The following is a 26,782-nucleotide window of genomic DNA, read 5'->3' as shown; positions in this document are numbered from 1 at the left end:
CTTCTACGTGACCACCAAGCATGAACCCCTTCTACATGACCACCAAGCATAAGCCCCTTCTTCTACATGACCACCAAGCATGAACCCCTTCTTCTACATGACCACCAAGCATGAACCCCTTTCTTCTACATGACCACCAAGCATGAACCCCTTCTTCTACATGACCACTAAGCATGAACCCCTCCTTCTACATGACCACCAAGCATAAGCCCCTTCTTCTACATGACCACCAAGCATAAGCCCCTTCTTCTACATGACCACCAAGCATGAACCCCTTCTTCTACATGACCACCAAGCATGAACCCCTTTCTTCCACATGACCACCAAGCATGAACCCCTTCTACATGACCACCAAACATAAGCCCCTTCTTCTACATGACCACCAAGCATGAACCCCTTCTTCTACACCTTCTTCTACATGACCACCAAGCATAAACCCCTTCTTCTACATGACCACCAAGCATGAACCCCTTCTTCTACACCTTCTTCTACATGACCACCAAGCATAAACCCCTTCTTCTACATGACCACCAAGCATGAACCCCTTCTTCTACATGACCACCAAGCATGAACCCCTTCTTCTACATGACCACCAAGCATGAACCCCTTCTTCTACATGACCACCAAGCATGACCCCCTTCTTCTACATGACCACCAAGCATAAGCCCCTTCTACACTACCACCAAGCATAAACCTCTTCTTCTAAACGACCACCAAGCATAAACCTCTTCTGCTACACACCCACCAAGAATAATCTAGTTCACCAGCTATGGACCTGCTCCTCTACTTCTGACCACCAGTGATCATTATATGTATTTTATCCAAAATATATTCAAAGTGAAAAGTTTTAAAAGCGTAAACTCTGAAGAAGAAAAAAAAAGAAAAAAGAATGATCTAGAAGTAGTTGGGTTTACTTGGAAAGAGGAACATGAAAACTATTGCCTATTCTCCACCACGTTAGTTGAACATTCTCTCTGCTGCTCCATGCTATTGGTCCATTCATTCCCTGTGGTTGAGCCAGAAAAGTTGAGCAGCCCCATATGGCATGAATTGAGCAGTAGTCAGGCATCTTTTGTATCACTCCATTTTATAATGGAGATAAAAGTGCCCCGTCTGGTATAAAAATTGCCAGTTCTGACGATCAGTGCGGGTCCTGCAGACAGATTACAAGTTATCACACTTGTAATCAAGGACATCTCCTTTGAGTCTGTGTGAATCCAGCCTAATAAATGGCTTCTGTACTAACGAACACATTTTCACCACATTTTGAATATCTCCTGTGTATAATGTATAAGATTTTAAACTATTTTGCCGCAATTAGTAAGAAACCATAAACCGTCAGTCCACGGATGATTATACACAAGCAGTAGTTGAATATTTTGAGCAGGGCTGTGGAATCGGGAGTCAATACAGCTCTTAAAAATGCATGTTTAAAAAATAAATGAATGTCCCTGGTCAGGAATGGGGAGAAAGTAATCTGGTCTTTATCGAGTTCATTTTTTTTTTTTTTTGTATGCCATTTAGGTTTGTGGTTTCATTAGTAGCGAGGGCGAGAGTTGGGAAACTTGCTGGTATTTTTATACCCAAAGTTCAGGGATTTTTTTTACAATCAGGTACCAACTCGTTTTCCGGTCCTGGCCCTCGTCCCCATAGATGTCCTGTCTGCTATCAGTTCTGGCCTGTCCCCCATGTTCTCCGTCGGCGGCGGCGGAGTGTGTTTCCCATTTGCTGTACGCCTCCCCTCTGCCACTTTTAATTTCTCCAGTGAAAGTAATGAATCACAGCTGTGAGGAGCTAATCTGTATGCTTATCACAGCAAATCCCAATGTGTTGTGCCGTTTAACACTTTCTACGCTGCGGCACACCACAACCTCCCGGAGAAGGGGAGATCAGGGTGACAGTCGCTGGGTGTGCAGCCGTGTCACTCACAATTCTGCTTGTTGCACATAAAATTGTCAGATTGTCTCCAGCCCTGGAAAAGGATCTCCTTGGGAAAAGAAACAAGACGAGCCTATATAATAACAATAAGCGGCCAAAACAATAACAGTGAAATTAAGAGAGAAGGGAAAACTTGCCTGTGGCCAGTAACAAAAGCACCACCCCTAGCTGGCCCCTCTCAGGGTTATCCTCCCCTCATTCTGAGGAGGATGACCTCTGACCCTCGGCTGGCAAAGACATGGCTGATCCAATCTTGGTGCGCTGGTAAAACCATCCCCCCTCCAGCAAACAGTGGTGACTAGCAGGACATGTCCACAAAGCCCTGAATGCATAAAGTTCTCCATCAGCAAAGGAACAAAGGATCTGCCGGAGACCGAAGCTCGCTCCCAATACGAGGCAGCGTGCAGATGTGCACGGACAACGCTCAGCTCAGCAACTTTCAGCCCAGCTTTATCAACTTTACATTGTTTCTATTATTAGAATTTATTTTTTGGCGGTGCCAGGAGATCATAATGTCTACAGTCTTTGGCAAGGTAGTTGGGAGTAATTTTGCGTCCTTGTGCGCGGTTTTATGTGCTGTATTAAAAATATGGAACGAGGCAGAAAGGAAACGACTTGTAGCAAATTACACAAAAGTCAAACGAGGTAAAAGTAATAGAATACATGTGTGCCACAGAAAACGTCGGGAACACAAGTGCACAGAGAAAGTGGGGGAACTATTAGTCCATGTGCACATGGCGGATTTAGGAGCAGCCTGAAAAATCATAAAAAATGCTTCAAAGTTTATTTTATTCATTTTAACGTTATTCCACTCTGCTGCGCTTAAAGGGGGGGGTTCTCAAGTTTGAAAGTTACCTCCTAGCCAAAGGATAGGGGATAACTTTGCGATCACCATGTTTAACCTCGCGGAGGTTGATCATGCATACTACCGCCACTCCATTCATTCTAATGGGAGCGGTGGAGATTCGTGCTCCTAATAGAATGAATGGAGCGACGGCGCACATGATCAACTTCAACGCCAATCCTCTATCCTTTGGATTGGACTTTCAAACTTGAGAACAACCCTTTAAAGAGGTGATCCAAAATGAATATTAAAGTCCCTACCTTTTTAAAAAAAAATTTTTTTATTTTTTTTTATTTTTTTTTTTAAACTATTTCGGCTTTGATGATGCTTTGTTTGAGAATGCAAACGTCACTTTCGAAGGCAAGACTGATCTCAGCTCTCACTGACAGTGCGCTCTCTAGTCAGCTCGTCACTACTAATTAGAGCTGGTGAGGGAGCGCACTGTCACTGGGCACTTAGAAGAACATTACACAGTAAGAAAGAAGCTCGGATTGAGAATATGTTTTGAATTGACATCTAACGCATGCTCATTACAGCAGGGGCTAGCCCAGCCTCTGAAATGGAGGCCACTGATGACTTTTAGGTTCAGAGTGGGCCTCCAGCTCCATGCAAGACAAGTGATGTCCTTTTACTTTTCAGGGTGATGAGCCACGACCAGAAGTGTCTGGTCCAGACGAGCCCTCATGTATATTAGAAGTGAGGAGAGATGTGTGTGCTGATCGAGCGGTCAGCCCACAACTCTCTGGTGTATGGCCAGTTATATACGGAGACTGGGACTGATGGGAGGCACCAAATTGGGATTGCTTAGTTCTGTGGAGCATGTAGATCTACATTAGGATCATTACCTGTCTGGCCTTCAGTCGTCCCTACAGACGGGGTGGGATTCTGTCTTCTTCCACTGAGCTGAGAGGACGATACGCTCACTAGAGATCCAGGAAGAGAATTTACCTGCACGGAGAAATTAGGAAACATGTTACCATAAATCAAAAAAATAGAAGATGACCGATTTATTTTTTAATAGCATTTCCCAAAATTAAAATCTGCGGGAAATATTAACGATTCCCGATCATAGCACGTAGTGATGATTCACGACCACCAAATCACATGATGGCATTGATAAGGCATCACCCACCTTTCCTAATGTGTAAATCTGCCTTTGATTTTTTTCTGAGGCTTCCTATGCTCCCGTATAACTGCAGAACTAGCTAATTAGGCAGGATGGTCTTTAAGACTTCTAGGAAATCAGGGTTAAGATCCCCACACATATCAGGCTTATGTCGGCTGAACCTGTCGATATGTGATGTGTACAGAGGAGGCGGCAGACTGTTGGTTGAGATTTTGGACCACAGATTGCATTGTTCTCCTTGAGATGAGCCGCCGGCCGACATGTCAGTCGGTAGCTTTCTGCCCGAGAATGGGAGAGTCGGCCAGCAATCCCAAACCCCTGTAATCCTTGTACGTGGGGCAAGACGTGGACATTGTGGTCTGCACTAGAATCCATCACACGTGTGATCAATGCAGGTTTACCGGTGCGGTGACGACACGATGTGACAGATTGCCAATAGATGACAACCGTGAGCCCTCCTCTGAATACATGACAGCGGCTCAGGGATGGCTCGTGCTCCTGCATCTTCAAGCTGCCACATAAAGGAAAAGGCTGACGCTGCTCCCAGTATTCATGATCAATTTAAAAAAAAAAAAAGGCCCCGACATTGTAAAAGCATTATGTCTTGTCCTAGAAGCTCACAATCTTAACTTGCCACAAGTTTACTCTATGAACCATAGCCAAAAATGTTATGTCTTGCAGCAGACATAAATCCGCAGCATGCCAATTCATTCAGCATTTTTGCTGCAGATTTCACCCATACTGATGAACGGGGAAAACTAATGCAAAAAATGTGTTGAATATGCATCTATTTTATGCCACGTTTTCCCTGCCAGCACATACTGAAAATGTGGACATAACCTTACAGGAATACCCCAGATATAACGGCACGCTGAACACTCGTTTACCTTGCCAATATATTTTATATGACAAGTTTCCAAGATCTCTGCTGCCTGTCAGTGAAGAGAAACATCCTTATTTTACATATAGTAACTCAGAGTCTTGGCTGACTTATTACAACACGAAAACAGACGAGATCATCAAACCCTATAGGAACATACAATATTTCCATTTTGCAGACAGCGAGCGGAGGATTACTATAGTTCGGCTTAGGATCGAGGACACAACATGTAAGACACATACTGTACATGGTACTATCGGGACATGCGGCACTTAGGCCATACTTTTCTATATAGCAGTGTTTGGAACATTTTCCTTAAGACAGATACTAGATTTTAGCAGGGCTGTGGCGTCGGAGTTGGAGAGTCATAGCCGGTGTCATGGAAATTGAGTCAGAGGTTTGGCTTACCGACTTTACACAGCCCTGGATTTTAGAAAACTATTCGATTTTTGAAAACTGCAAGGAATATTAAAGCGCGAGAATAATTCGCAAAAAAAAAAGGGAAAAACATTCAGCAGCGTGTACCGTATCCGGAATGCTTCGTGCATCCGGTCTCTATGGGGCACAATGCAAGAAATCTGGGAATTTGTATCCGCTTGTAGGAATTTAGCAGGACGACTAACACTTTATATGGAGTTAATTGGCCGGTATGATGCAGAACCCTGCCTGCGATACCGGGGAACTGGAGCGATTACACAGTGTGAAGGATTCCATTCACCCCTAAAGTCAATAATGGGAATTTGGCGCATGGCGACTATGTGGTTATCCCATTAATTATTTAATCTTATTAGGACATAAGAGCAGGTAGACAACACCAATGACCGGCCTCGGGCATCGCAGACCGGCTGTGGAGGTGAAGAGGGTCAGTCCTTCAGATACACCGGTCAATCTCGCATGACGGCATATAACAGAGCGCCGGCACTGCCCAGATATCTGCCTACTGTGTCATTACTTCCCTGCTCGGGAGCCTGGCTTTCTGGAGGGGAGGAGGAAAGTGTAAGAAGGAGGATGTGTTCGACACAATAGACAGTTCCACAAATAGGCGCTGTGCCCTGACCTCAAATAAGGAGCTGGATTTTTTGGCAAGGTCCCAGCCCTACTTACTGAACAGCTCTTCAAAACTTTGTATTCATTCATGTCGCTAACCACCTCTCAGAGAGGAAGGGGGGAATAAAAAAAAAAAAATAAGGTCTATACTGGGACCGATGCCAAACACGTGAAAATGAGCCCTCCAACACAGGCAGCCAAAGTCTTGCATAATCCGCTGCAATAAAAAAAAACGTTCTCCCTTGGCTGCACACACCATTCCCTTTCTAAGAACATTCCTGTGTCCGTCATACCACGGGCCGGGCTTCCAGAAGAGAAACCACTTGTGCACTACTGTAACTAAGTCATTCTTTAAAAAAAAAAAAAAGTTCAATCCAGGGCAGCAATGCAGCAAAGTATCACCCAAAGCCGCAAAAGGAGAAATACACAAGCACACTGGCAGAATAAATCTATAAATAATAAAAAATAAATCAATTAAAAAAAAAAATTAAATTAGACACATGGCAGAGAGGACACTAACCAGATTTAAGGTGGGCTTACACGGCAGACTGCTGCTCATAAAGGAGCTTCGATAGTTGCTAAAACAAGTAGATTGGGCAACGCTTAAAGGGAATGTCAGCAGGATTTTACGCTTTAATCTGTGAACGGCGTGCCAATGTAGGGGCAGAGAGCCGGATTACAAAGATGTATCACTTGCTCAGCAGCTTTAATTTCAATATACCGTATATACTCGAGTATAAGCCGACCCGAGTATAAGCCGACCCCCCTAATTTTGCCACAAAAAACTGGGAAAACTTATTGACTCGAGTATAAGCCTAGGGTGGAAATGCAGCATTTACCGGTGAATTTCAAAAATAAAAATAGATCATTATTTCCCCATAGCTGTGCCATATAGTGCTCTGCACCGTTCATATTTCCCCATAGGTGTGAACCATATAGTGCTCTGCACCGTTCATTGTGCCCCCTAGCTGTGCCATATACGGTGCTCTGCACCGTTCATTGTGCCCCATAGATGTGCCATATACGGTGCTCTGCACCGTTCACTGTGCCCCATAGCTGTGCCATATACGGTGCTCTGCACCGTTCACTGTGCCCCATACATAGCTGTGCTGTGCCATATACGGTGCTCTGCACCGTTCACTGTGCCCCATAGCTGTGCTGTGCCATATACGGTGCTCTGCACCGTTCACTGTGCCCCATAGCTGTGCTGTGCCATATACGGTGCTCTGCACCGTTCACTGTGCCCCATACATAGCTGTGCTGTGTCATATACGGTGCTCTGCACCGTTCACTGTGCCCCATAGCTGTGCTGTGCCATATACGGTGCTCTGCACCGTTCACTGTGCCCCATAGCTGTGCTGTGCCATATACGGTGCTCTGCACCGTTCACTGTACCCCATAGCTGTGCTGTGCCATATACGGTGCTCTGCACCGTTCACTGTGCCCCATAGCTGTGCTGTGCCATATACGGTGCTCTGCACCGTTCACTGTGCCCCATAGCTGTGCTGTGCCATATACGGTGCTCTGCACCGTTCACTGTGCCCCATAGCTGTGCTGTGCCATATACGGTGCTCTGCACCGTTCACTGTGCCCCATAGATGTTCCACATAAATTTGTGCCGCCGCTGCCGCAATAAAGAAAAAAAAACACATACTTACCTCCCTTGATTGCAGCTCCCGGCGTCTCGTTCCGGCGCCTCCATCTTCCCGGCGTCTCTGCTCTGACTGATCAGGCAGAGGGCGCCGCGCACACTATATGCGTCATCGCGCCCTCTGCCTGAACAGTCAGAGAGCAGACGCCGGGAAGATGGAGGCGCTGGCCGGGAAGATGGAGCGGCGCCCGGCGGCTGGAACGAGGACAGGTGAATATGCTATACTCACCTAGTCCTGGCGATCCTCGCGCTGTCCCCTCCTGTCTTCGGTGCCGCAGCTTCTTTCTCTATCAGCGGTCACCGGCACCGCTGATTAGAGAAATGAATAAGCGGCTCCGCCCCTATGGGAGGTGGAGCCGCTTATTCATTTCTGTAATGAGCGGTCCCACGTGACCGCTGAAGAGAGGAAGAAACTGCAGCGCCGAAGCCCGTGGGACTGCAGGGACAGCGCGAGGATCGCTGGGACTAGGTAAGTATACCTCAGCGCCCTCACCCCCTCACCCGCCGACCCCACCGCTACCGTGACTCGAGTATAAGCCGAGGGGGGCACTTTCAGCCCAAAAATTTGGGCTGAAAATCTCGGCTTATACTCGAGTATATACGGTAATTAGTGTTTTATCAGACAGAGCTCATCACTGCAGGACTAGGTAGTCAGGCTAATCTGTGTAACCCCGCCCCCACCACTGATTGGCAGCTTACTGGCTGTGTACACAGGATGCGGCCAGTCAGGGGTGGGGTGGGCGGGGTATACAGAGCTCCACATTCTGACCAAGGCTACCTCTACAACAGAGAAAACAGGGATCTGCACCAAGCAGTCCAGTAACAGACAAGTCGCTGGAATTAGAGTCTCTGCCCCTACATCATGCTACTCTCAGATTCCATAGCAAAAACCTGATGACACTCCCTTTACAGCCCTTTCACACACAGCTGATGCAATGTGCCCCAAACAATCGTTATTACAAACATAAGGTCTCCACATATACACATTTTGTATGATGTCAGGGGAGAAGGATCCGGCCCCAATTTCAGTGCGATAAGCCGCCATAAGAGGAGTCTGGCAACGGCTCTCAGAACACAGGAGCAAGGAGCGGAGGCCAGCGTTCCTGTGTAAGAGGAGTCGGCCAGCAGCCATCTATTGTTTATGGGGGGCCTTTAGTCTTTGTACATCTTTCCTAGATTCCAGGGGAACACTGGGACATATGCTGCCATTAATGATGATTTTAGGCTCGCACAGATAATCCCATGAGCCAATGGCCTCATTTCGCTCGTTGGGCCGGCTGATCGCCGACCTCTATATACAGGCCACTGGCCGGAACAAATCTTTTTTGCGAACTCTCGTTTCGCCAATCATCGATCTTTACACAAACGGATTTCTATCTGCAGTTGAGCACTACACGTACAAATTTTGCGGCGTGCGATATATTCCATGTTGGGTTAGCATTGCATACATCAGTCCCTGTGCCCACTGGGCTCACAATCTAATCTGCCATCCCAGACACTCACACTAGGGATTATATACTCAGAGGACAATTAATAGGAAGGTATTGAAAGCGTGGGAAGAAATGAGTCCAAATGAAAGGAGAACATACACAAACACAGCACATAGGTGTTATCATTGTACATACACATGAGAATATGGCTTTAACCCGAGCAAAGGGTAGGAATCTCTGCACAGCGCCAAAGGGGTATTTACTCAAAATGTCAGGAGCGCAAAAGGACCCTTATTAACAGGGTGACAAGCTTACGATTTTAGCCAGAGATGCCAGTACACACACTAGCGGATCAGGGCCACGACAGCGTCCTACACACCGTGCCGTGAACACCCAATGGAAAACGCACTCATCTGTTTTGCCATCTTCCGCCAATGTCTGTCTGACTGGCTATACACTAATTCCCGGTAGCTTTCCTGACACTTGCCAGTGAAGGGAATGGTAACAAGCCCCTGCTGTTCAGCACAGCCATCACTTTTGTCCGAGTCACTACTTCTGACTGCAGAACGCTGCTCATCTCTGCCGGCCTCGGAATTTAGCCATTTAACCCTATCGTTACTGGACGGGACAAGCATCATGTTGCCTGATCACGTCTATAAAAAAAACTTCTGCCACTATAAACAGAAGAAAACATCAAAACCGTCACATGAAGACCTGGTGTAGATGGAAGAGCAGTCTTCTCCAAGAGGCTTCACTGTCTTCAAAATTTCTTAATAGGATCAAAAACCTTCATTTCCAAAATTTTGGCCAGCGAAGACTTGTAATGCAAGTTATATGACCACTACTTGCCTCGAAGCTGGCAAGACCTGACAATGGGCTGATTCTTGGCAATGTAACCTTGCTGCAAAGTGCTCCATGCCCGCCTAAAGAATCACATGAGGTCATCAAGTTTCCAAACTGTCCAGTTACAGACATCTTATTTTTGAAACGGTGGTCTTGCGGACAATGTAAAAATTGGGGTTGGCAGCAATGGCAAAGCATGTAGGATAAACTGTACTATAATATTTTTTCTCAAAGTTTAAATATATATAGATCTTGTACCATCTACATTAATAACTGACAACCGTGGAACAAACATATTACCCATGTGTAATCATGATTCTCTGAACCGCTCGCAAGAACCATCTATTACGTGCAATTCGAGACTATGAAATCTGAAATCCACACAAAAAGGAGGATGAGAGCAAACGCCAATCTCTGGGAGAAGGAAAAAGTAATAAATATTTAAGTTGCGCATTACTAACACCTTTGCATTGCAGGGCTAATGGCAGCGCAGGGATTAAATGTGAAGTAGGAGATTCATGTTTCGCTCACCGTAAAAACAGGCCATAGCAAACATTTATTAAAAAAAGTGCAATCATCCTGTCGATACACATTAAGGGCAGAGGATTCCAACAAGCTGGAAAATTCCACAGCTGAAATCGCCTTTCACTGGCTCTCAAATAGAGGATGCCCCTTTTATGGAGAATGCTCTGCAGAATGCACAGAAATTCCTGGACCCCGCAATGTCACCCAACCATTAAAATGAACTGGGCAAGGATCCAAAAATGATCAGTTGGCTCAAATCCATGGCAAAATAAAAAGATGCCAGGACAGATGCATTAAATATATAAATATATTTTCACCTATATGGTCTCCTTACACAGCCAGCCATTCTAGAGTACCTGGTGCATACATCGGGCACAGCTTGCACATCAGGAGTACGGACAAGATAGGTGGGAACTGTAGGGCTTGTTCATACAGGGCAGGTTTACAGCAGATTTTCAGTTTACGGTGCAAGGTGAAGTGAAAATTTACTGCCGATTTCCACCTTTACAATGCAGAGCGTGAAGTCGATGACATCCCTGCGGCGTATGCAAAACTGAACTAGCAGCGATATCTGCACAATGTAAGGAGGATATTGTTGCAGGGAATATGCATCCCATGTGAACAGACCCTAAAGATAGTCAATTTGCATGTGACTGGCTGCTATCGAATGGTACGTGTAAGGTCATGTAAATGGAGCATTGTGATGCTGGAACAATAAGACGCCAGGACACACATCTTCATCTGATCGCAGATATGATGGCCAGGACTCGCATCTATAAGGCCGGCGTCACACACAGCGTAAAACAATACGGTCCGTATATTACGGCCGTAATACACTGAAAAGTCCCGAAAAAAGTGGTCCGTAGCTCCTCCGTAGGCAGGGTGTGTCAGCGTTTTTTGCGCATGGCATCCTCCGTATGTAATCCGTATGGCATCCGTACTGCGTGGTTTTCTCGCAGGCTAGCAAAACCAACATACCGCTATAGAAGTGATCCATGTGTCCCAAAAAGAAAAGAAAATATATATATACTGTATATATATATATATATATATATATATATATATATATATATATATATATATATATATATATATATATATATATATATATATATCAGTAGACACATATTAGAGAGAAAAGCCGGTAATTCAGTGCGGTGTACAGTAAAATCACACTGACAGCTTACAGTAGAATAGGTAGAATAAATGTGTACACATAGAGTAGGTATATATATATATATATATATGTCAGTGAGACACATATATGTATATATATTAATATTTATTCCAGCGCTATACAGCTTGAAAGCCGGTAATTCAATTACCGGCTTTTTCTTTCTCCTTCCTAAAACCCGACATGATTTGAGACATGGTTTACATACAGTAAACCATGTCTTCTCTCCATTTTTTTTGCAGATTCCACACTACTAATGTCAGTAGTGTGTATCTGCAAAATTTGGCCGTTCTAGCTCTTAAAATAAAGGGTTAAATGGCGGAAAAAATTGGCGTGGGCTCCCGCGCAATTTTCTCCGCCAGAGTAGTAAAGCCAGTGACTGAGGGCAGATATTAATAGCCTGGAGAGGGTCCACGGTTATTGGCCCCCCCCTGGCTAAAAATATCTGCCCCCAGCCACCCCAGAAAAGGCACATCTGGAAGATGCGCCTATTCTGGCACTTGGCCACTCTCTTCCCATTCCCGTGTAGCGGTGGGATATGGGGTAATGAAGGGTTAATGCCACCTTGCTATTGTAAGGTGACATTAAGCCTAATTAATAATGGAGAGGCGTCAATTATGACACCTATCCATTATTAATCCAATTGTAGTGAACGGTTAAATAAAACACAAACACATTATTTAAAATTATTTTAATGAAATAAAAACAATGGGTGTTGCAGTATTTTATTCAACGCCCAATCCAGTCACTGAAGACCCTCGTTCTGTGAGTAAAAAAACATAATAAACCAACAATATACTTACCCTCCGCAGATCTGTAACGTCCAACGATGTAAATCCTTCTGAAGGGGTTAAAACATTTTGCAGCAAGGAGCTGTGCTAATGCAGGCTGCTCCTCGCTGCAAAACCCCAGGGAATGAGGCTAAAAATAGATCAATGATCTATATTTAGCTTCATTTGCGGTGAGGCGCCCTCTGCTGGCTGTTCATAGATCGTGGGAAATTACCTAGAAAGCTCCCTGGCTTCCAGATGTGCCTTTTCTGGGGTGGCTGGGGGCAGATATTTTTAGCCAGGGGGGGCCAATAACCGTGGACCCTCTCCAGGCTATTAATATCTGCCCTCAGTCACTGGCTTTACTACTCTGGCGGAGAAAATTGCGCGGGAGCCCACGCCAATTTTTTCCGCCATTTAACCCTTTATTTTAAGAGCTAGAACGGCCAAATTTTGCAGATACACACTACTGACATTAGTAGTGTGGAATCTGCAAAAAAAATGGAGAGAAGACATGGTTTACTGTATGTAAACCATGTCTCAAATCATGTCGGGTTTTAGGAAGAAGAAAGAAAAAGCCGGTAATTGAATTACCGGCTTTCAAGCTGTATAGCGCTGGAATAAATATTAATATATATACATATATGTGTCTCACTGACATATATATATATATATATACCTATTCTATGTGTACACATTTATTCTACCTATTGGACTGTAAGCTGTCAGTGTGATTTTACTGTACACCGCACTGAATTACCGGCTTTTCTCTCTAACACCGCTGCGTATTTCTCGCAAGTCACACTGCTTGTCCGTGTGTAATCCGTATTTTTCACGCTTCCATAGACTTTCATTGGCGTATTTCTTGCGCAGTACGGTGACAAACGCAGCATGCTGCGATTTTGTACGGCCGTAGAAAGCCGTATAATACTGATCAGTAAAATACGGCAAATAGGAGCAGGGGCATAGAGAATAATTGTGCCGTATTTTTTGCGAGTTTTACGGACGTAGATTCTGCGCTCTTACGTCCGTAAAACTCGCAAGTGTGACGCCGGCCTTACAAAGATGCAGAAACGCACCAGTTTATACTTACCTGAAACTGACCTTAAGACCAATCGTAGACCATGTGCTAGTGCACACGGGGGATTTTCCCCTTACACACCAAGTCCGAGTGGGTAACATCGCAGTATGGAAGTCTGGTCCAACTTACGAACAAGGCCAGTAAATAGCAGGCAGTCCGTACACTCATGAGTAAGACTGCCTAGTGCAGTCGAAACGCGTCGACTGGGTCATGTCGACCATGTAAATTGCACTTTATTTTCTTTTGAAAAGGAAAATCCAGTCCTGTTGAGCAGGACTCCCAATTTTTTCTATTTTCCTTGATGTGAGGCCGGGGTGTGAGCCCCAGGTGGACGAACATAGAGCAACTGGGTGAGCTGGAATTAAGTTTTATAGTCCGTACACTCATCCGTTATATATCGGAGCGTGGTCTGTGTACACGGAGCCAGTTACATCTGCAGTAGGTGGACAGGACTGGTCGGCGAAGTTCAAGGCTTATCTCCTAGGGCAGAACACCTTCTGACTTCCCGCCAGCCATGCCGCACTCCACGACTTCTCCTTCCTAAGCCATCGTATGACCATGTGCATGAAGCTTTCTTGTTATGGATCTGAAATGAGCTTTACTAGAGAAATGTCCACCCGCTCATGTGGAATGCAATCAAGTGTCAGCGCACTCCGGTCTTGTCGAACATTTCACTGTATCCGTATTATTAAAGGATCAGTAAAACTAAGAAACGACGGGGAATCACTTGGCGCCACTTAAAAGCGTTATGACTGCAAGTAACACAACTTAAACCAAACTACCTAATAACAAACACAAATTATCTCAACATCTATTGAGGACGGACGGCATTTACACTTATTACCAACAAGTGTAAATATACGAGCCAGGTTAGCGCAACAATCAACTGAGAAGTCATTAAAACATACCTGTCATTTCCGGTGACTTTCAGAATAATCCGTCTTGTGTGCACAATAACACTTTCTGGACAATATATGACTTGTATCCTGTACTTTACCAGTTTTCCATTATGCAGAACTATATAACTATAACTTTCAGTTCTCTCTGAGCTGGTGGGTGGAGACTGCTATGCTGTCTGATACACAGCACACACACACACAGAGGGATTCCGGCTCTCCTGTCTCTACATGTAACCTGTTCGAAAGCAGCCGCCGCATGAAGGACATTACACGGTAGTGTAGTTATGAATCTAGCTCCTGGGTGAACTTAAACACTTACTAGAAAGCAGAAGCACGGGCTTGTGTGTCTCTGCCTCTCTGTCTCTCAGCTCAAGCCTCTTCCCTCCCACTCCATAGACTTCAATAGGCAGCTGTAATCTGAGAACTTAGTGGGCTGGCAGTCCTTCTTGTTTTGAGAAATTCTGATTTTAGATTATTTTCTTTGAGTGAATGCAGAGTATAGGACGCACAGGGAGGAATCATGGCTTTCTCTGAAAGTTTGTTATATTCTTTTGTACTTTTGATTTACGTAAAGTCGAAATAAGGAGGTCGTATAAGAGTAGAACTCATAGTGCCTACAGCCAAAAACAGCACCACTCTTGCCTAATGGATGTAAGTCGGGACCTTCACGCGAAAGAGGTCCTAAACATTCTGTAATAAGGAATCTGAACAAGATGTGCCATGTGCTCCTCAGTATTTAGAGGTTTGAACAAACCAGGATGCGCCCGCGTTACGGCGATGAGATTGGCGCCAGACAGTTGTAAAATTGCTACTGGATCATGGAACGCCACGTCACAAGCGTCTGGCAGGAAAAAGCAATCACTTCCAGAATCACATGTAAAGCAATCGATTACACATACATCAAGGTATGTGGTGTATTTTTGGGGGTTTAGGGTGATTCATTTTAATGGGAGTTGCAACAGAATATTCATGGCCTCCTCCGAGTGAATCTCGTTGTAGTATTGTGGCTTTGGTGTATGGACCTCAACAGACCTGAGGCAAAAGGAATTTTATACATGCCAGTCAATAAGAAATTTTCAAGATGGAAGCCAAAAAGTTAGAAGGTAGCAGCACACTTGTCATGTGGTCCCTGGGATAACTTCAGCCTTGCCTATTAAGATCTATAAAGATGATTCTGAACCCTGGGAAAAAATGGAGAGTGGCTGTTCAGATGTTCTGCTTTCCGTTTGGGTCTAACGATGACGAGTAATCAATGATAAAATAAATCCATCTTGTTCCTGTTGGGTTTTGTTCTCACTTTTGTTCCACTCTACGGTTATTCTGGGTCTGAGAAGATCTGAAAACAGAGTCCCGGAGGGAGTGGTGGTAGACCTGAAGCTAACCTTGGACAACAACTGTGTGGAGTTTCTTGTCAAAAAGAAAGTCGAATGTCCAACTTGATCTCTAAGAATTTGGACCAGATACTTGTGTGTCTGTGTCAGAATTAAGGACAGAGACTCTGGGCCTTATGGGAACAGGGACTGATCTAAAAAGTAGAACAGGGAACTCCAGAAAGGTGAAAAGATTTCTCCCGGAAAGTGACATCTGGGAAAGGAGTCTCAATGAGGTGGCCGATTTAGGAGATGATATTTCACCTGGAAACTTAGCCAAACTCATAGAGCGACAGGAAGTGCTGCATGAAACATGGGAGGTACTATGGGGCTAAATATGTACAATAAAATAAATTTATTTTTTTTATTTTTTTTAGGAAAGCCATTCTTTGATTTTTTGTGCCTTAGCTCCCGACAAGTAAGGCTTTAATACTCAGCGTGTGATGAGAGAAGAAACCAAGTGTGAACAACTTTCAGGTCCCATGAGGGGGCTGACTGTTCAAGCTGTCAGGTTCAATTGCATCATTGGACATTATTCAATGCCCCAAACTGCTCCCTAATTGTTAGGGGCTTAACGTATTCAGAGCCATTGTTTAGGCTAATGCTGAATGCCCACAAGTCGAGTTTCCATAAAGAAGGGGGTGGGATCTCATTGTACTTAAACCGTACAGAACTCACTACCTCCGTAGTCTTTGGTGCCATCCCATGTATGAAAAACCGACTGTGAGACTGCTTTAATCAGTTTATATACTATCAATAAGCCTCTTATTTTATTACTATAGATATACAGCGAGAGATTTGCCGAGACTGATGAAGGGACAGTTCACTGGCTTGATACAATCGCAGCAGAGAGTGCAGCCTTCAATCCTCCACAGATTCGCTTTACTCCGACAGCTACAAGTCATTGTAAGTTGGTTTTTTTTTTTCTGTACCTAATATCAGATGTGACACCTCGGAGAAAGCCGAGCACAAACGCTTTTCCATTTGTCCGAAGATCCCTTGCCTCGGCTGACAAACGATTATTTTTTCAGTTGCATTCCTTATCCTGTTGATAATGAGAAGGGGTCAAGCAGATTATTCGCTTCCTGTTCTGTCACTGCTTTGTATGGCCGAGAGAGGAAGTGAAAAACCAAAAGGGGAGACACCGAGGTAAACAAACCAAAACAAACTAACAAAAAAAAAAATAATGAATTTTTTTTTTATTTATCCATTTTATTGACATCATCTGTAAACAAGCATCCTACGGGGAGAACAGAAAAAGTGGATTTGCCACCGCGTGGTCAGTCTTCTACTTACAACAATTTGGTAAGTAATCGATTTGTTCACAATCCGTCACGAGAATATCATCTATCTGCTCATAGGCAATAACAGAGTTGCAAAAAAAAAAAAATTACAATTCTGTAATAAAATAAAAAGAAGAAAAAACATAAAAAGTAACAATGCAAGTAAAAGCTGCAGAAATAGAAGGCGCAGACCGTAATGATGGAGCGTAGCTGGCAAAATGTGAGGCTTTGACAGGAAACAGCAAATAGGTTTACAAATCACAAGATAGCCAGAGGGCACGAACCATATGCTCACTCTCCAGCAGTAATAAAGCCGTGTGGGGAGAAGATTGGAAATCCCAATATCGGAAGAATATAAACTACCCTCTATAATGTGGATAAGCAAATACATTTAACATTTACTCTAAAATATATATATATTTTATTATATTTTTTGTATTCCATGTAGGATCGAAACAAAGCATTACTTAGCTGACTAAAATGCACAGAAAGCTTTATATTTCATATTGAGAGACCTGCAGTTTCCTTGTGATTACCGGTATATATTTTTAAATTAGGGGAAGCAGGGTGGCTCAGTGGTTACCACTGTAAGGTGGCTCAGTGGTTACCACTGTAAGGTGGCTCAGTGGTTACCACTGTAAGGTGGCTCAGTGGTTACCTGTATGGTGGCTCAGTGGTTACCACTGTAAGGTGGCTCAGTGGTTACCACTGTAAGGTGGCCCAGTGGTTACCACTGTAAGGTGGCTCAGTGGTTACCACTGTAAGGTGGCTCAGTGGTTACCACTGTAAGGTGGCTCAGTGGTTACCACTGTAAGGTGGCTCAGTGGTTAGCACTGTAAGGTGGCTCAGTGGTTACCACTGTAAGGTGGCCCAGTGGTTACCACTGTAAGGTGGCTCAGTGGTTACCACTGTAAGGTGGCTCAGTGGTTACCACTGTAAGGTGGCTCAGTGGTTACCACTGTAAGGTGGCTCAGTGGTTACCACTGTAAGGTGGCTCAGTGGTTAGCACTGTAAGGTGGCTCAGTGGTTACCACTGTAAGGTGGCTCAGTGGTTACCACTGTAAGGTGGCCCAGTGGTTACCACTGTAAGGTGGCTCAGTGGTTACCACTGTAAGGTGGCTCAGTGGTTACCACTGTAAGGTGGCTCAGTGGTTAGCACTGTAAGGTGGCTCAGTGGTTACCACTGTAAGGTGGCTCAGTGGTTACCACTGTAAGGTGGCCCAGTGGTTACCACTGTAAGGTGGCCCAGTGGTTACCACTGTAAGGTGGCCCAGTGGTTACCACTGTATGGTGGCTCAGTGGTTACCTGTATGGTGGCTCAGTGGTTACCACTGTATGGTGGCTCAGTGGTTACCACTGTAAGGTGGCTCAGTGGTTACCACTGCAGCTTTGCACCACTAGGGTCCTGGGTTCAAATCCCTCCAAGGACAACATCTGTGAGTTTGTATGTTCTCCCCGTGTTTGCGTGGGTTTCCTCCGGGTTCTCCGGTTTCCTCCCACACTCCAAATACACACTGATAGGGAATCTAGATTGTGAGCCCCAATGGGGACAGCTATACTATTACTTGAGGAATATGTTGACGTTATATAAGTGAAGCATAATAAATCACATACTCGGAATAACACTAATGGCACCCTCCACACCTGAAGGTACAAAAGCCATTATTTATACTGTGCGGTCATTTTTTTGGGGGATGATTATATATATATATATATATATATATATATATATATATATATATATATATATATATATATATATATATATATATATATATATATATATATATATATATATATATATATATATATATATATATATATAAAATAAATAAAACTAAAAATAAGTAAATAAAAACATTTCAATAACACCAGTATAATTATCAGAGCGAACCTGTTTTAAACAAGACAATAATAAACCCCAGTTGACCCAAGCTCTGCCAGCAGGTATAACGCTGCGGCCACCGATCCTCGCCTCCGTGTTGGGAGAGAGGGGGCAGCTCTCCTAGGGGTAGGCAGGATTGATGGCACGCTGCGTTGCTTGTGCGGTGCTTGTTGTAAGAGTAAAGCTTTGTGTACTGTTCTAGCCATACAATGTTCTTGGCATTCATTTTATTTTTTTCTTCTAATCGATTTTTCTATCATTTCTTTTATGAAAGATCAGAAAGTGCAGAATCAGATGACTCACAAACCAAAAAAAAAAAAAAAATTAAACCTGGCCCAATGACACGAGGATCTGAATAGTTTCTTACATTAGTGACTATGTTGTTCCGGCAAAGGAATTATCTGTCAAAAATTAAGAAAGTGACAAGCTATTAAAGTGATCTCGGTGACATCAGGACCGGCGAGATTTCTGGAGAGCAGACAATGGAGCTGACAGGCACGCTACTTAAACCAAATTTTAAGGCCACAGACAGCTTGTGCTCGGTTCAATGTCATTCCATCAGCGACTTACTGTAAAAGAGAGGACTCTATAAAGGAACGCGCAGCGTTATTTATCTGCCGCTTCTCCCATTCCGTGCAACAGTCAAACACTAATACAAAAAGAAATCCAACTATCGCATTATAGCTGGATACTGCCTGAAGCCATCAATCTCGGAAAATGGACGGAAAACAAAGCACCCGGATATTTAAATGAACCCGGCGTCAAGTCACCCATCCTCCGGCATCTGCATAACTCACTTTCTGCAAAGCTATGTCCTGCATTAATATTCCACATTAATCCCACTCCAACTGTTTGTTACCTCTCTCACTGAAAGTGATAAAATCCACTGTTTGTATCTGCAAAATTACCCCCACAAAACTAATATATATCTATATATATCTATATCTATCTATATATATCAACATGCAATATTTATTTATTTTTAAATAATGACAAAGAAAAAAAAAATTCTCTTTTTTTTTTCTTCACTTTTTCCCATAAGTATGCATATCCACTCATCATTTTGACACCTTATATTATCATTATTAATAGGTTTCTAGATCAACTTGTTTGCTTTTTCTAGGGGAAAATAAAAAACTTATACTTTGACAACTTAATTTCATGGATAGAACATGTACCCTACTGTTCAAAAGTCAGCATTTAGGGGTTTCACTTTTTGCAAAACGAGTGTCTGCAGAAAGAAAATAAATCAAACATAATTAGGCTATGTGCACACGTTGCGGATTCGGCTTAGGAATTTCTGGTACGGATTCTGCCTCTCCTGGCAGAAAACGCACCTGCGGATTTGTCGTGTTTTTTTTGTGCGCTTCCGCAGCGTTTTTTGTGCGTTTTTGCTGCGGTTTTCTTGCGGATTTACTGCGTTTTTACCTCTGCGGTTTTCTATAATGGAATGGGTACAAAAACGCTGCAGATTCACAAAAAAGAAGTGACATGATACTTCTTTTAAACCGCAGCGTTTCCGCAGCGGATTTTCTACAAAGTGTGCACAGCATTTTTTTATTTTTTTTTCATTGATTTATATTGTACTGTAAATTGCGGATCTGCAGCGTTTCTGAACCGCAAAAAACGCTGCGGATCCGCAGTGAATCCGCAACGTGTGCACATAACTCATGTACAGCACCATGGAATCAATGGTGCTATATAAATAATAATAATAAATAATAACCTAAATGTTGCAAATGGGGGTTTTTTGTAACGGAATAAGCAGATGCCCCAATGATAATAAAATGGCCACATGACCTAAAAAAAAAAAAACAGGATGAAAATCAGATTTATGCGTTTTTATCGCAAAAAAAACCGCGAAAAATCCTGAACATGTACACATACCCTTAGACACACGGACGAGAAACTGCGTGTGCGTGCCAAAAAAAATTGAGGTCTGAATGAGGCCTTAACCACATGCTTTGGCTAAAAAGATCAAAATAGATGTAAATATTGCAGATTTAGTTATACAACCATAACCAGTTATTTTTTTGTATTTTATTTTGTTGGAGTACCTTATTTTTAATACTTCGTATAAATGTAAAAAAATACAAAAAAAAAAAAACACGACAACATGCCACTGCATTTGAACACTTTTTTTTATTATTATTATTCTATAAGAAGCCAAAACTGCATTTTGGTAGCAAAAAAAATAAAAAAATATATAAAAGTAGGACATGGAATAGAAACTTTGGACATTTGTATATTAAATGGAGGCTATGCAGAAAGTGAACTACCAAGGAAGAGAAATGCCTGGAGCGACTACTACTGGGTAACAAGGCCTTGGATCACTATTGTTTTAGGCAGCTAAATTAAGGTCCTGATCCACTCCGCTCGATCAAGAGGTCAATGCCTCCGTGTTGCCTGGAGACTGATGGCGGCTACGGGAGCGCCGGATAAGCCACGCTAAATAAGCTCCAGCTCCGAGGCAAAAAGCATTGTCCGCCACCAGCAAAAATCTAAGATGGAGCCATCTCAGCGTGCAGCCCCGTGCAGCCGGCCTCGCTCCGCTCAATGAGGACTTCAATGTGAAGCCAATCTCGCCGGGACAAGGGCTAAAATAAGATTGGGAGGATTTTAATTAGACCGAATGCAGGATTACTCTAGGACTGGGACTCCTTTGTTCTTCCTGTTGGGTCACATGTTACCTAAGAATTTCCCCCCTAGCTGTAAATTCCTTTTTACCCCCCACCCTCTGACCTCTTCTTACTTAAAACCCTGTGCAGAATTTAAAAAAAAAAAAAAAAAAGGGAGCTTTCCCTTTAAATCCAAAAGCTCAGCATGTCCGCAATCTCATGCTCTGCTCCGGCAATCAATCATTAAGGGGGGAAGGGGGGGGAATTTTTGGGGAAAAAAGGGTATTTAGCTTAAGGTTTGTACATAAATATTGATTAAATGATCTGTCAATTGTTACTCAGATTTCAGGCCAGCTGGGGGCGCTAGAGCGGTGTTTGTATTAATCTAAAAATGCTGTAATTGGGGATACCCCACAACAGGAAAGTACAGTGCAATGCAAAAATAGCGATATATATATTATGTTATGTTATGTTTGTGTGTGTGTAGCCCATTCACTATCCCCATCTATTCCCCAGCCCCTGAAGATGGCTGGACCATGATTGTAAATACATCATTGTAAATACACACCTGTACTTTGTATCTCCCCCACCTCATTGTAGATTGTAAGCTCTCACGAGCAGGGGCGTCTTATTTTGCTTTAATTATTGTATTGTTAACGTTGTTACTTATGACTTTTGTGTTTGAAACTGTTAAACTGTAAAGCGCTGCGGAATATGTTGGCGCTATATAAATAAAGATTATTATTATTATTATTATTATTATTATTATATATACACACATACCTATATACACATACATACAGTACATATATACATACGTACATATATACAGATACATGCATACACATACATACAGTAGAGACCAAAAGTTTGGACCCACCTTCCCATTTAAAGATTTTTCTGTATTTTCATGACTATGAAAATTGTACATTTACACTGAAGGCATCAAAACTATGAAGTAACATGTGGAATTATATACTTAAACTACCTCTTGAAGCTCATAAAGAGAATGCCAAGAGTGTGCAAAGCAGTCATCAAAGCAAAAGGTGGCTACTTTGAAGAACCTAGAATATAAGACATAAAAAAAGTGTGAAACAACTGAAATTGTTAAGTATATAATTCCACATGTGTTAATTCATAGTTTTGATGCCTTCAGTGTGAATGTACAATTTTCATAGTCACGAAATTACAGAAAAATCTTTAAATGAGAAGGTGCGTCCAAACTTTTGGTCTGTACTGTATATACACATACATATATACACACATACATGATACAATCCTAATTGTCACAAAGATCAGCTGCTATTTTGCACAATAAATTAGACACTAGAGATCAGTGTTTACTGACAGATGATTCCGTTTACTCATGGCGCACAAATGACGTCACAGTGGCCCAGACAAACCAAATGTGGCGGAGGGAAGAGATCCGCGGACCCCCTGACCGAGACGCTATACCAGGGTCCCACTAATAGACTTATTAGCCTTCGCCGGTGTAAAATACAGAATCTCCAGCATTCTCTAGGGCAGGTAATGAGGAGCGGGTGAGGCGTCCATACGTCCTTGTCCCATGCAGGGAGCTGGGGGGCGCATGCTATATTATAGGCTTAGATAGATACATATAGATTTCAATAATAAAAGTCCATCTATTACAATATTCGGCACGTGTGATATCCTGGGTCCGGCCCTCCGTAGCGATAGTGCTGTATGTAAACCGCTCCACGTTTTCTTAGACAAATGATTTGCAGAGTAATTGGGTTAAATAGACGGAGCGGAGAACAACGATCAGCAGATAAGATTAAAATGAGAAGAACCAGAGCAAAATACAAGAGGAGTAGCAGAAAGATGGCTCCGTGTAATCTAAGGCTGCAGATTACAGAGACGGGAAAATGGTTTCCTAGTTAGGAGACGTCCTTCAAGTGCCATCCCCTGTATAGAATAAGCCGTCCCCGTACAGCATGAATATGGGGCGACATACTGGAGACTATGAGAACCGGCATGAACGATCCAGTCATCATCGGATCAGCGGGGTGTACACTACTACTGACGATTACCGCACGTGTCAGCCTGTGTCCGGTATTGCAGCTCTGAACCATTCACTTCAATGAAGAGGAGCTGCAATAGCAGACAAGTTGTAGACAGGGACGGCGCCGTTTTGGGAAGAAGGCGGCCATGTTTATCTAATCCTGCTCACCCCTTTATTTTAGCACTTTCACACTGTACCTCTATACGTCTAGGATTTATTACTTGTGTAGATTTCCATAGGATTTTGGCGATGTAACATTTTTACATATGGAGTAATGCGGTTTTATGACACCTAAAAGAAGCCAAGCCAAATCCCAGGTAGCCAAGACACCTAGACATCTGCTGATGCGCCGAGGATTTTCCATCCGACTTCTTGCCGTCTCTTATTTCCAGACTTCGGAGCTGGAAGGACGATCTCCTGAAGTGCAGAGGGTCTGGTCTGTCCCTGGGGTGCAGCACTACCTAATTTCGGAGACTGATGCAAGCGCAGTATCTGGCTTCCTCCATAATATAATGACACAAAGAAGCTTCACAAGAGCAGGGAAGAAGGACATGTTACAGAGCCCGGTGGTACCGAATGCCAAAAACACAGCCTGGAGAAGACGGGGCCGAATCCCTGCCGGCTGGAATACAATGGAGAGGGCAGGAATCCTCCAAATGATGCAACCCCCACAGGTGAGCATTGCATCAGCCCCGCAGATCTGGACGGCTTGTCTACTTGCTCAAGATGTGTTTATGTGAAGTAAGCCCTCATTAGTGAAAAATGACTTCCCCTTCCTGGGGGGATACGTTGCATCATAGCACCAAGAATTGTCGCAGAGCGTTGTGCCCATCCGGGCGATGCATGCCCCACGTTTACTATAGCAGCCGCAGGTTCACTCCTACTTGTATATAACAGAAGGAAAGTCAGCATTTGCCACCTACTTTTGTAAGAAGGGCTTAGGAAAGTTCAAACTGGCAACCATTTTTTTTTGTTGTTCTTCATTGATCCAATACATATAACATTAAAAATAAAGAAACTTCACAAAGGATATTTGTAATTGATACCACCATTTTTTTGCCTGCTGCTCTTATTCACGCCCATGTGTCTCCGTAGTAACAGACTACAAACAAGTCCTGTGTAGTCATCCATAGTCTTCTATCTGCCCGTAAATCTTGCTAATCAACCAAATGATTGTGAATCAGAAACGAGGGAGGAGGGTGCAGAATACCTTCGTTTCACAATTCTCTGGCAGCCAATCATTTGTCCATTACATAGGGACATCATATTTGAGGCAAGAGATTTCCTGCAGTGGTCAAATGACTGTACGACTGCAAGAAGCACATTGAAGGAGCAGCAGCGGGGGATGAAACAAGAAAATATTCATTTTTTTATTCATTTTGAAGTCTTGTTTTATAGACTTTTTTTTTAAACCAGGGCTAGCCCTTTAAATAGGGCAACTATGAAGTGAATATCAGCACAACAGCGGATCTCAGGACATTAAATCTGAAAGTGACAATTTAGGTAAATATACACCAGAAGATATCAATATGTATATCTCACCTATGCCAAGTACTTATATACATGGAGATTACTTCCATAAAATCCCGGGATGATACAGTCTATGGCTTTTGCTGCATTTTTTTCTGCAGGCAAAACTTGGTCTCTTTGCAGTAAAGAAGCAGCTTACAAAAAAGCAGGGTGAGTTGCGTTTTTGCTGTATTTTTCAGGATCCCAAAGTTCAGCTTTGCTTTCACCACAGAAGCATGAACAATGCTTGGCGTTCGGTCACCACTGCAAGATGTATGTGAAACCATAAAACCATTTCGGAAAATAGGGATATTGGTTTAAATTATTTAGTGGAAAAAGATTTTTTTTTATGTCTGAAAAAAATAGTGAATATTCTGAATAAAAAAAAGGTCACGAGTCCATGAAAAAAAAATACACAATTACAAATGTAACAGTGGGGAGGTGAATTGGTCGGGAATAGTTTACCTAAGCATTGAGTTTGCAGGACACGTTTCACTTTTAAACACTGGTCAGCCCTTGAGTTGGTCAGCTGTTCAATCTCACACATTGGCCAGCCCTTGAGTCAGTCTGCTGTTCAATCTCACACATTGGTCAGCCCTTGAGTTGGTCAGCTACTGTTCAACCTCACACATTGGCCAGCCCTTGAGTCAGTCTGCTGTTCAATCTCACACATTGGTCAGCCCTTGAGTTGGTCAGCTACTGTTCAACCTCACACATTGGCCAGCCCTTGAGTTAGTCTGCTGTTCAATCTCACACATTGGTCAGCCCTTGAGTTGGTCAGCTGTTCAATCTCACACATTGGTCGGCCAATGTATACTCTGTACACGTCACTAATTTAATTAAACGGTTCCAATCCGGTCATTCTCAGGTGAGGAGATCAAGACATTATGGCTTACATTTGGGGAAATAAATAAATGGGCTTCACAATGCTGTACATGTTTTTTTTTTTCTCACTTTAAACGCAGAAAAAAACTGATACCTGTGTTTTTTGCTGCGTTTTTTGAACTTACTCATTGCTTTCTATGGGTGAAAATAAGCTGCAAAAACGCTGAAAGAAGTGACGTGCTGCAGGTTTTAAAAAAAAAAAAAAAAAAAAAGAAGCAGTTTTCCAATTCAGTCAACAGGAAAAAGAAACAATGCGAGTGCATGATATTTCTCAAATCTCATAGCTTTTGCTGGTACTGTAAAACTGCTTAAAAATTGCATTAAAAGAAAAGTAGCAAAAAATGCATGGTGTGAACTTATCCTTAGGCATTCTCAGACGTAGTCTGCAATGTAGCAATGCCGTCCTACCTGAGTTGTAGTAGTGCTGGCAGGGGCAGTAGTTGAAGAGGAGGGCAATGGGGACGAGGATCCTCCGGGCTGTAGTAGAGCAGTGGAAAACTGGGATACAAGGGAACTGGAAACTGGTGTGCTGGAGCCTGACAAAGCGCTGGGAAAGGACGCTGCTACATCCGTGCTGCTGAAAATACCTGAAATACAACAGATTATGTTCAGACACTTGGTAAACTGTATTTACAAAGGAAGAACATGCGTTATTACACCGATCTATGAACCATCATGGAATCAGGGAATGTGGAAATCCAACAAATCTGAATCTTTTTTTTCCCTGACATCTGCTGTCAGAGGAAAGACATGACGCCCGCATACACATTGGTCAGTCCTCCAATTTGGCCCAAATCGTTGGGTTTGACCAACTTTCATCTTTTGGCATGAGCTTTTTTGATTTTCTTTACAACTGAGCGTGAACTGTTGTGACACTGCGGTCGCACCACAATCCCAATAATTTCCTATCATATTGAAAAAATTATTATTTTTTTTTTTTTTTGCAGTAGTCCCAAAATAATCATATACAGGTTTATTAAGGTCGCTCCTATTTCTATCCA

General features: G+C 43.1%; 1 protein-coding gene and 1 long non-coding RNA gene across 8 annotated transcripts in view; one reads left to right on the top strand and one right to left on the bottom strand.

The window, feature by feature from the left end:
- MLLT10 (MLLT10 histone lysine methyltransferase DOT1L cofactor) overlaps window positions 1-26,782 on the bottom strand; it is a 247,985-nt gene that overhangs the window by 16,073 nt on the left and 205,130 nt on the right. For all 7 annotated transcript variants that reach the window (XM_069729543.1, XM_069729546.1, XM_069729541.1 and 4 more), the window contains 2 exons: window positions 26,190-26,368; window positions 3,628-3,730 (listed from right to left, as the gene is read on the bottom strand). In XM_069729543.1, the coding sequence (XP_069585644.1) occupies window positions 3,628-3,730; window positions 26,190-26,368 (282 nt within the window). The remainder of the gene's footprint in view (window positions 1-3,627; window positions 3,731-26,189; window positions 26,369-26,782) is intronic.
- The window catches only part of LOC138641836 (uncharacterized), a 55,062-nt gene continuing 44,699 nt past the window's right edge, over window positions 16,420-26,782 (top strand). The window contains exons 1-2 of the long non-coding RNA XR_011313951.1: window positions 16,420-16,484; window positions 16,815-16,883. This is a non-coding gene — a long non-coding RNA (uncharacterized lncRNA). The remainder of the gene's footprint in view (window positions 16,485-16,814; window positions 16,884-26,782) is intronic.

This window comes from Ranitomeya imitator, chromosome 6 (genome assembly GCF_032444005.1).
Source record: "Ranitomeya imitator isolate aRanImi1 chromosome 6, aRanImi1.pri, whole genome shotgun sequence".
Lineage (NCBI taxonomy): Eukaryota > Metazoa > Chordata > Amphibia > Anura > Dendrobatidae > Ranitomeya > Ranitomeya imitator.
The sequence above is the reverse complement of the archived record's forward strand: the minus strand, read 5'-3'. Positions and strand labels throughout refer to the sequence as shown.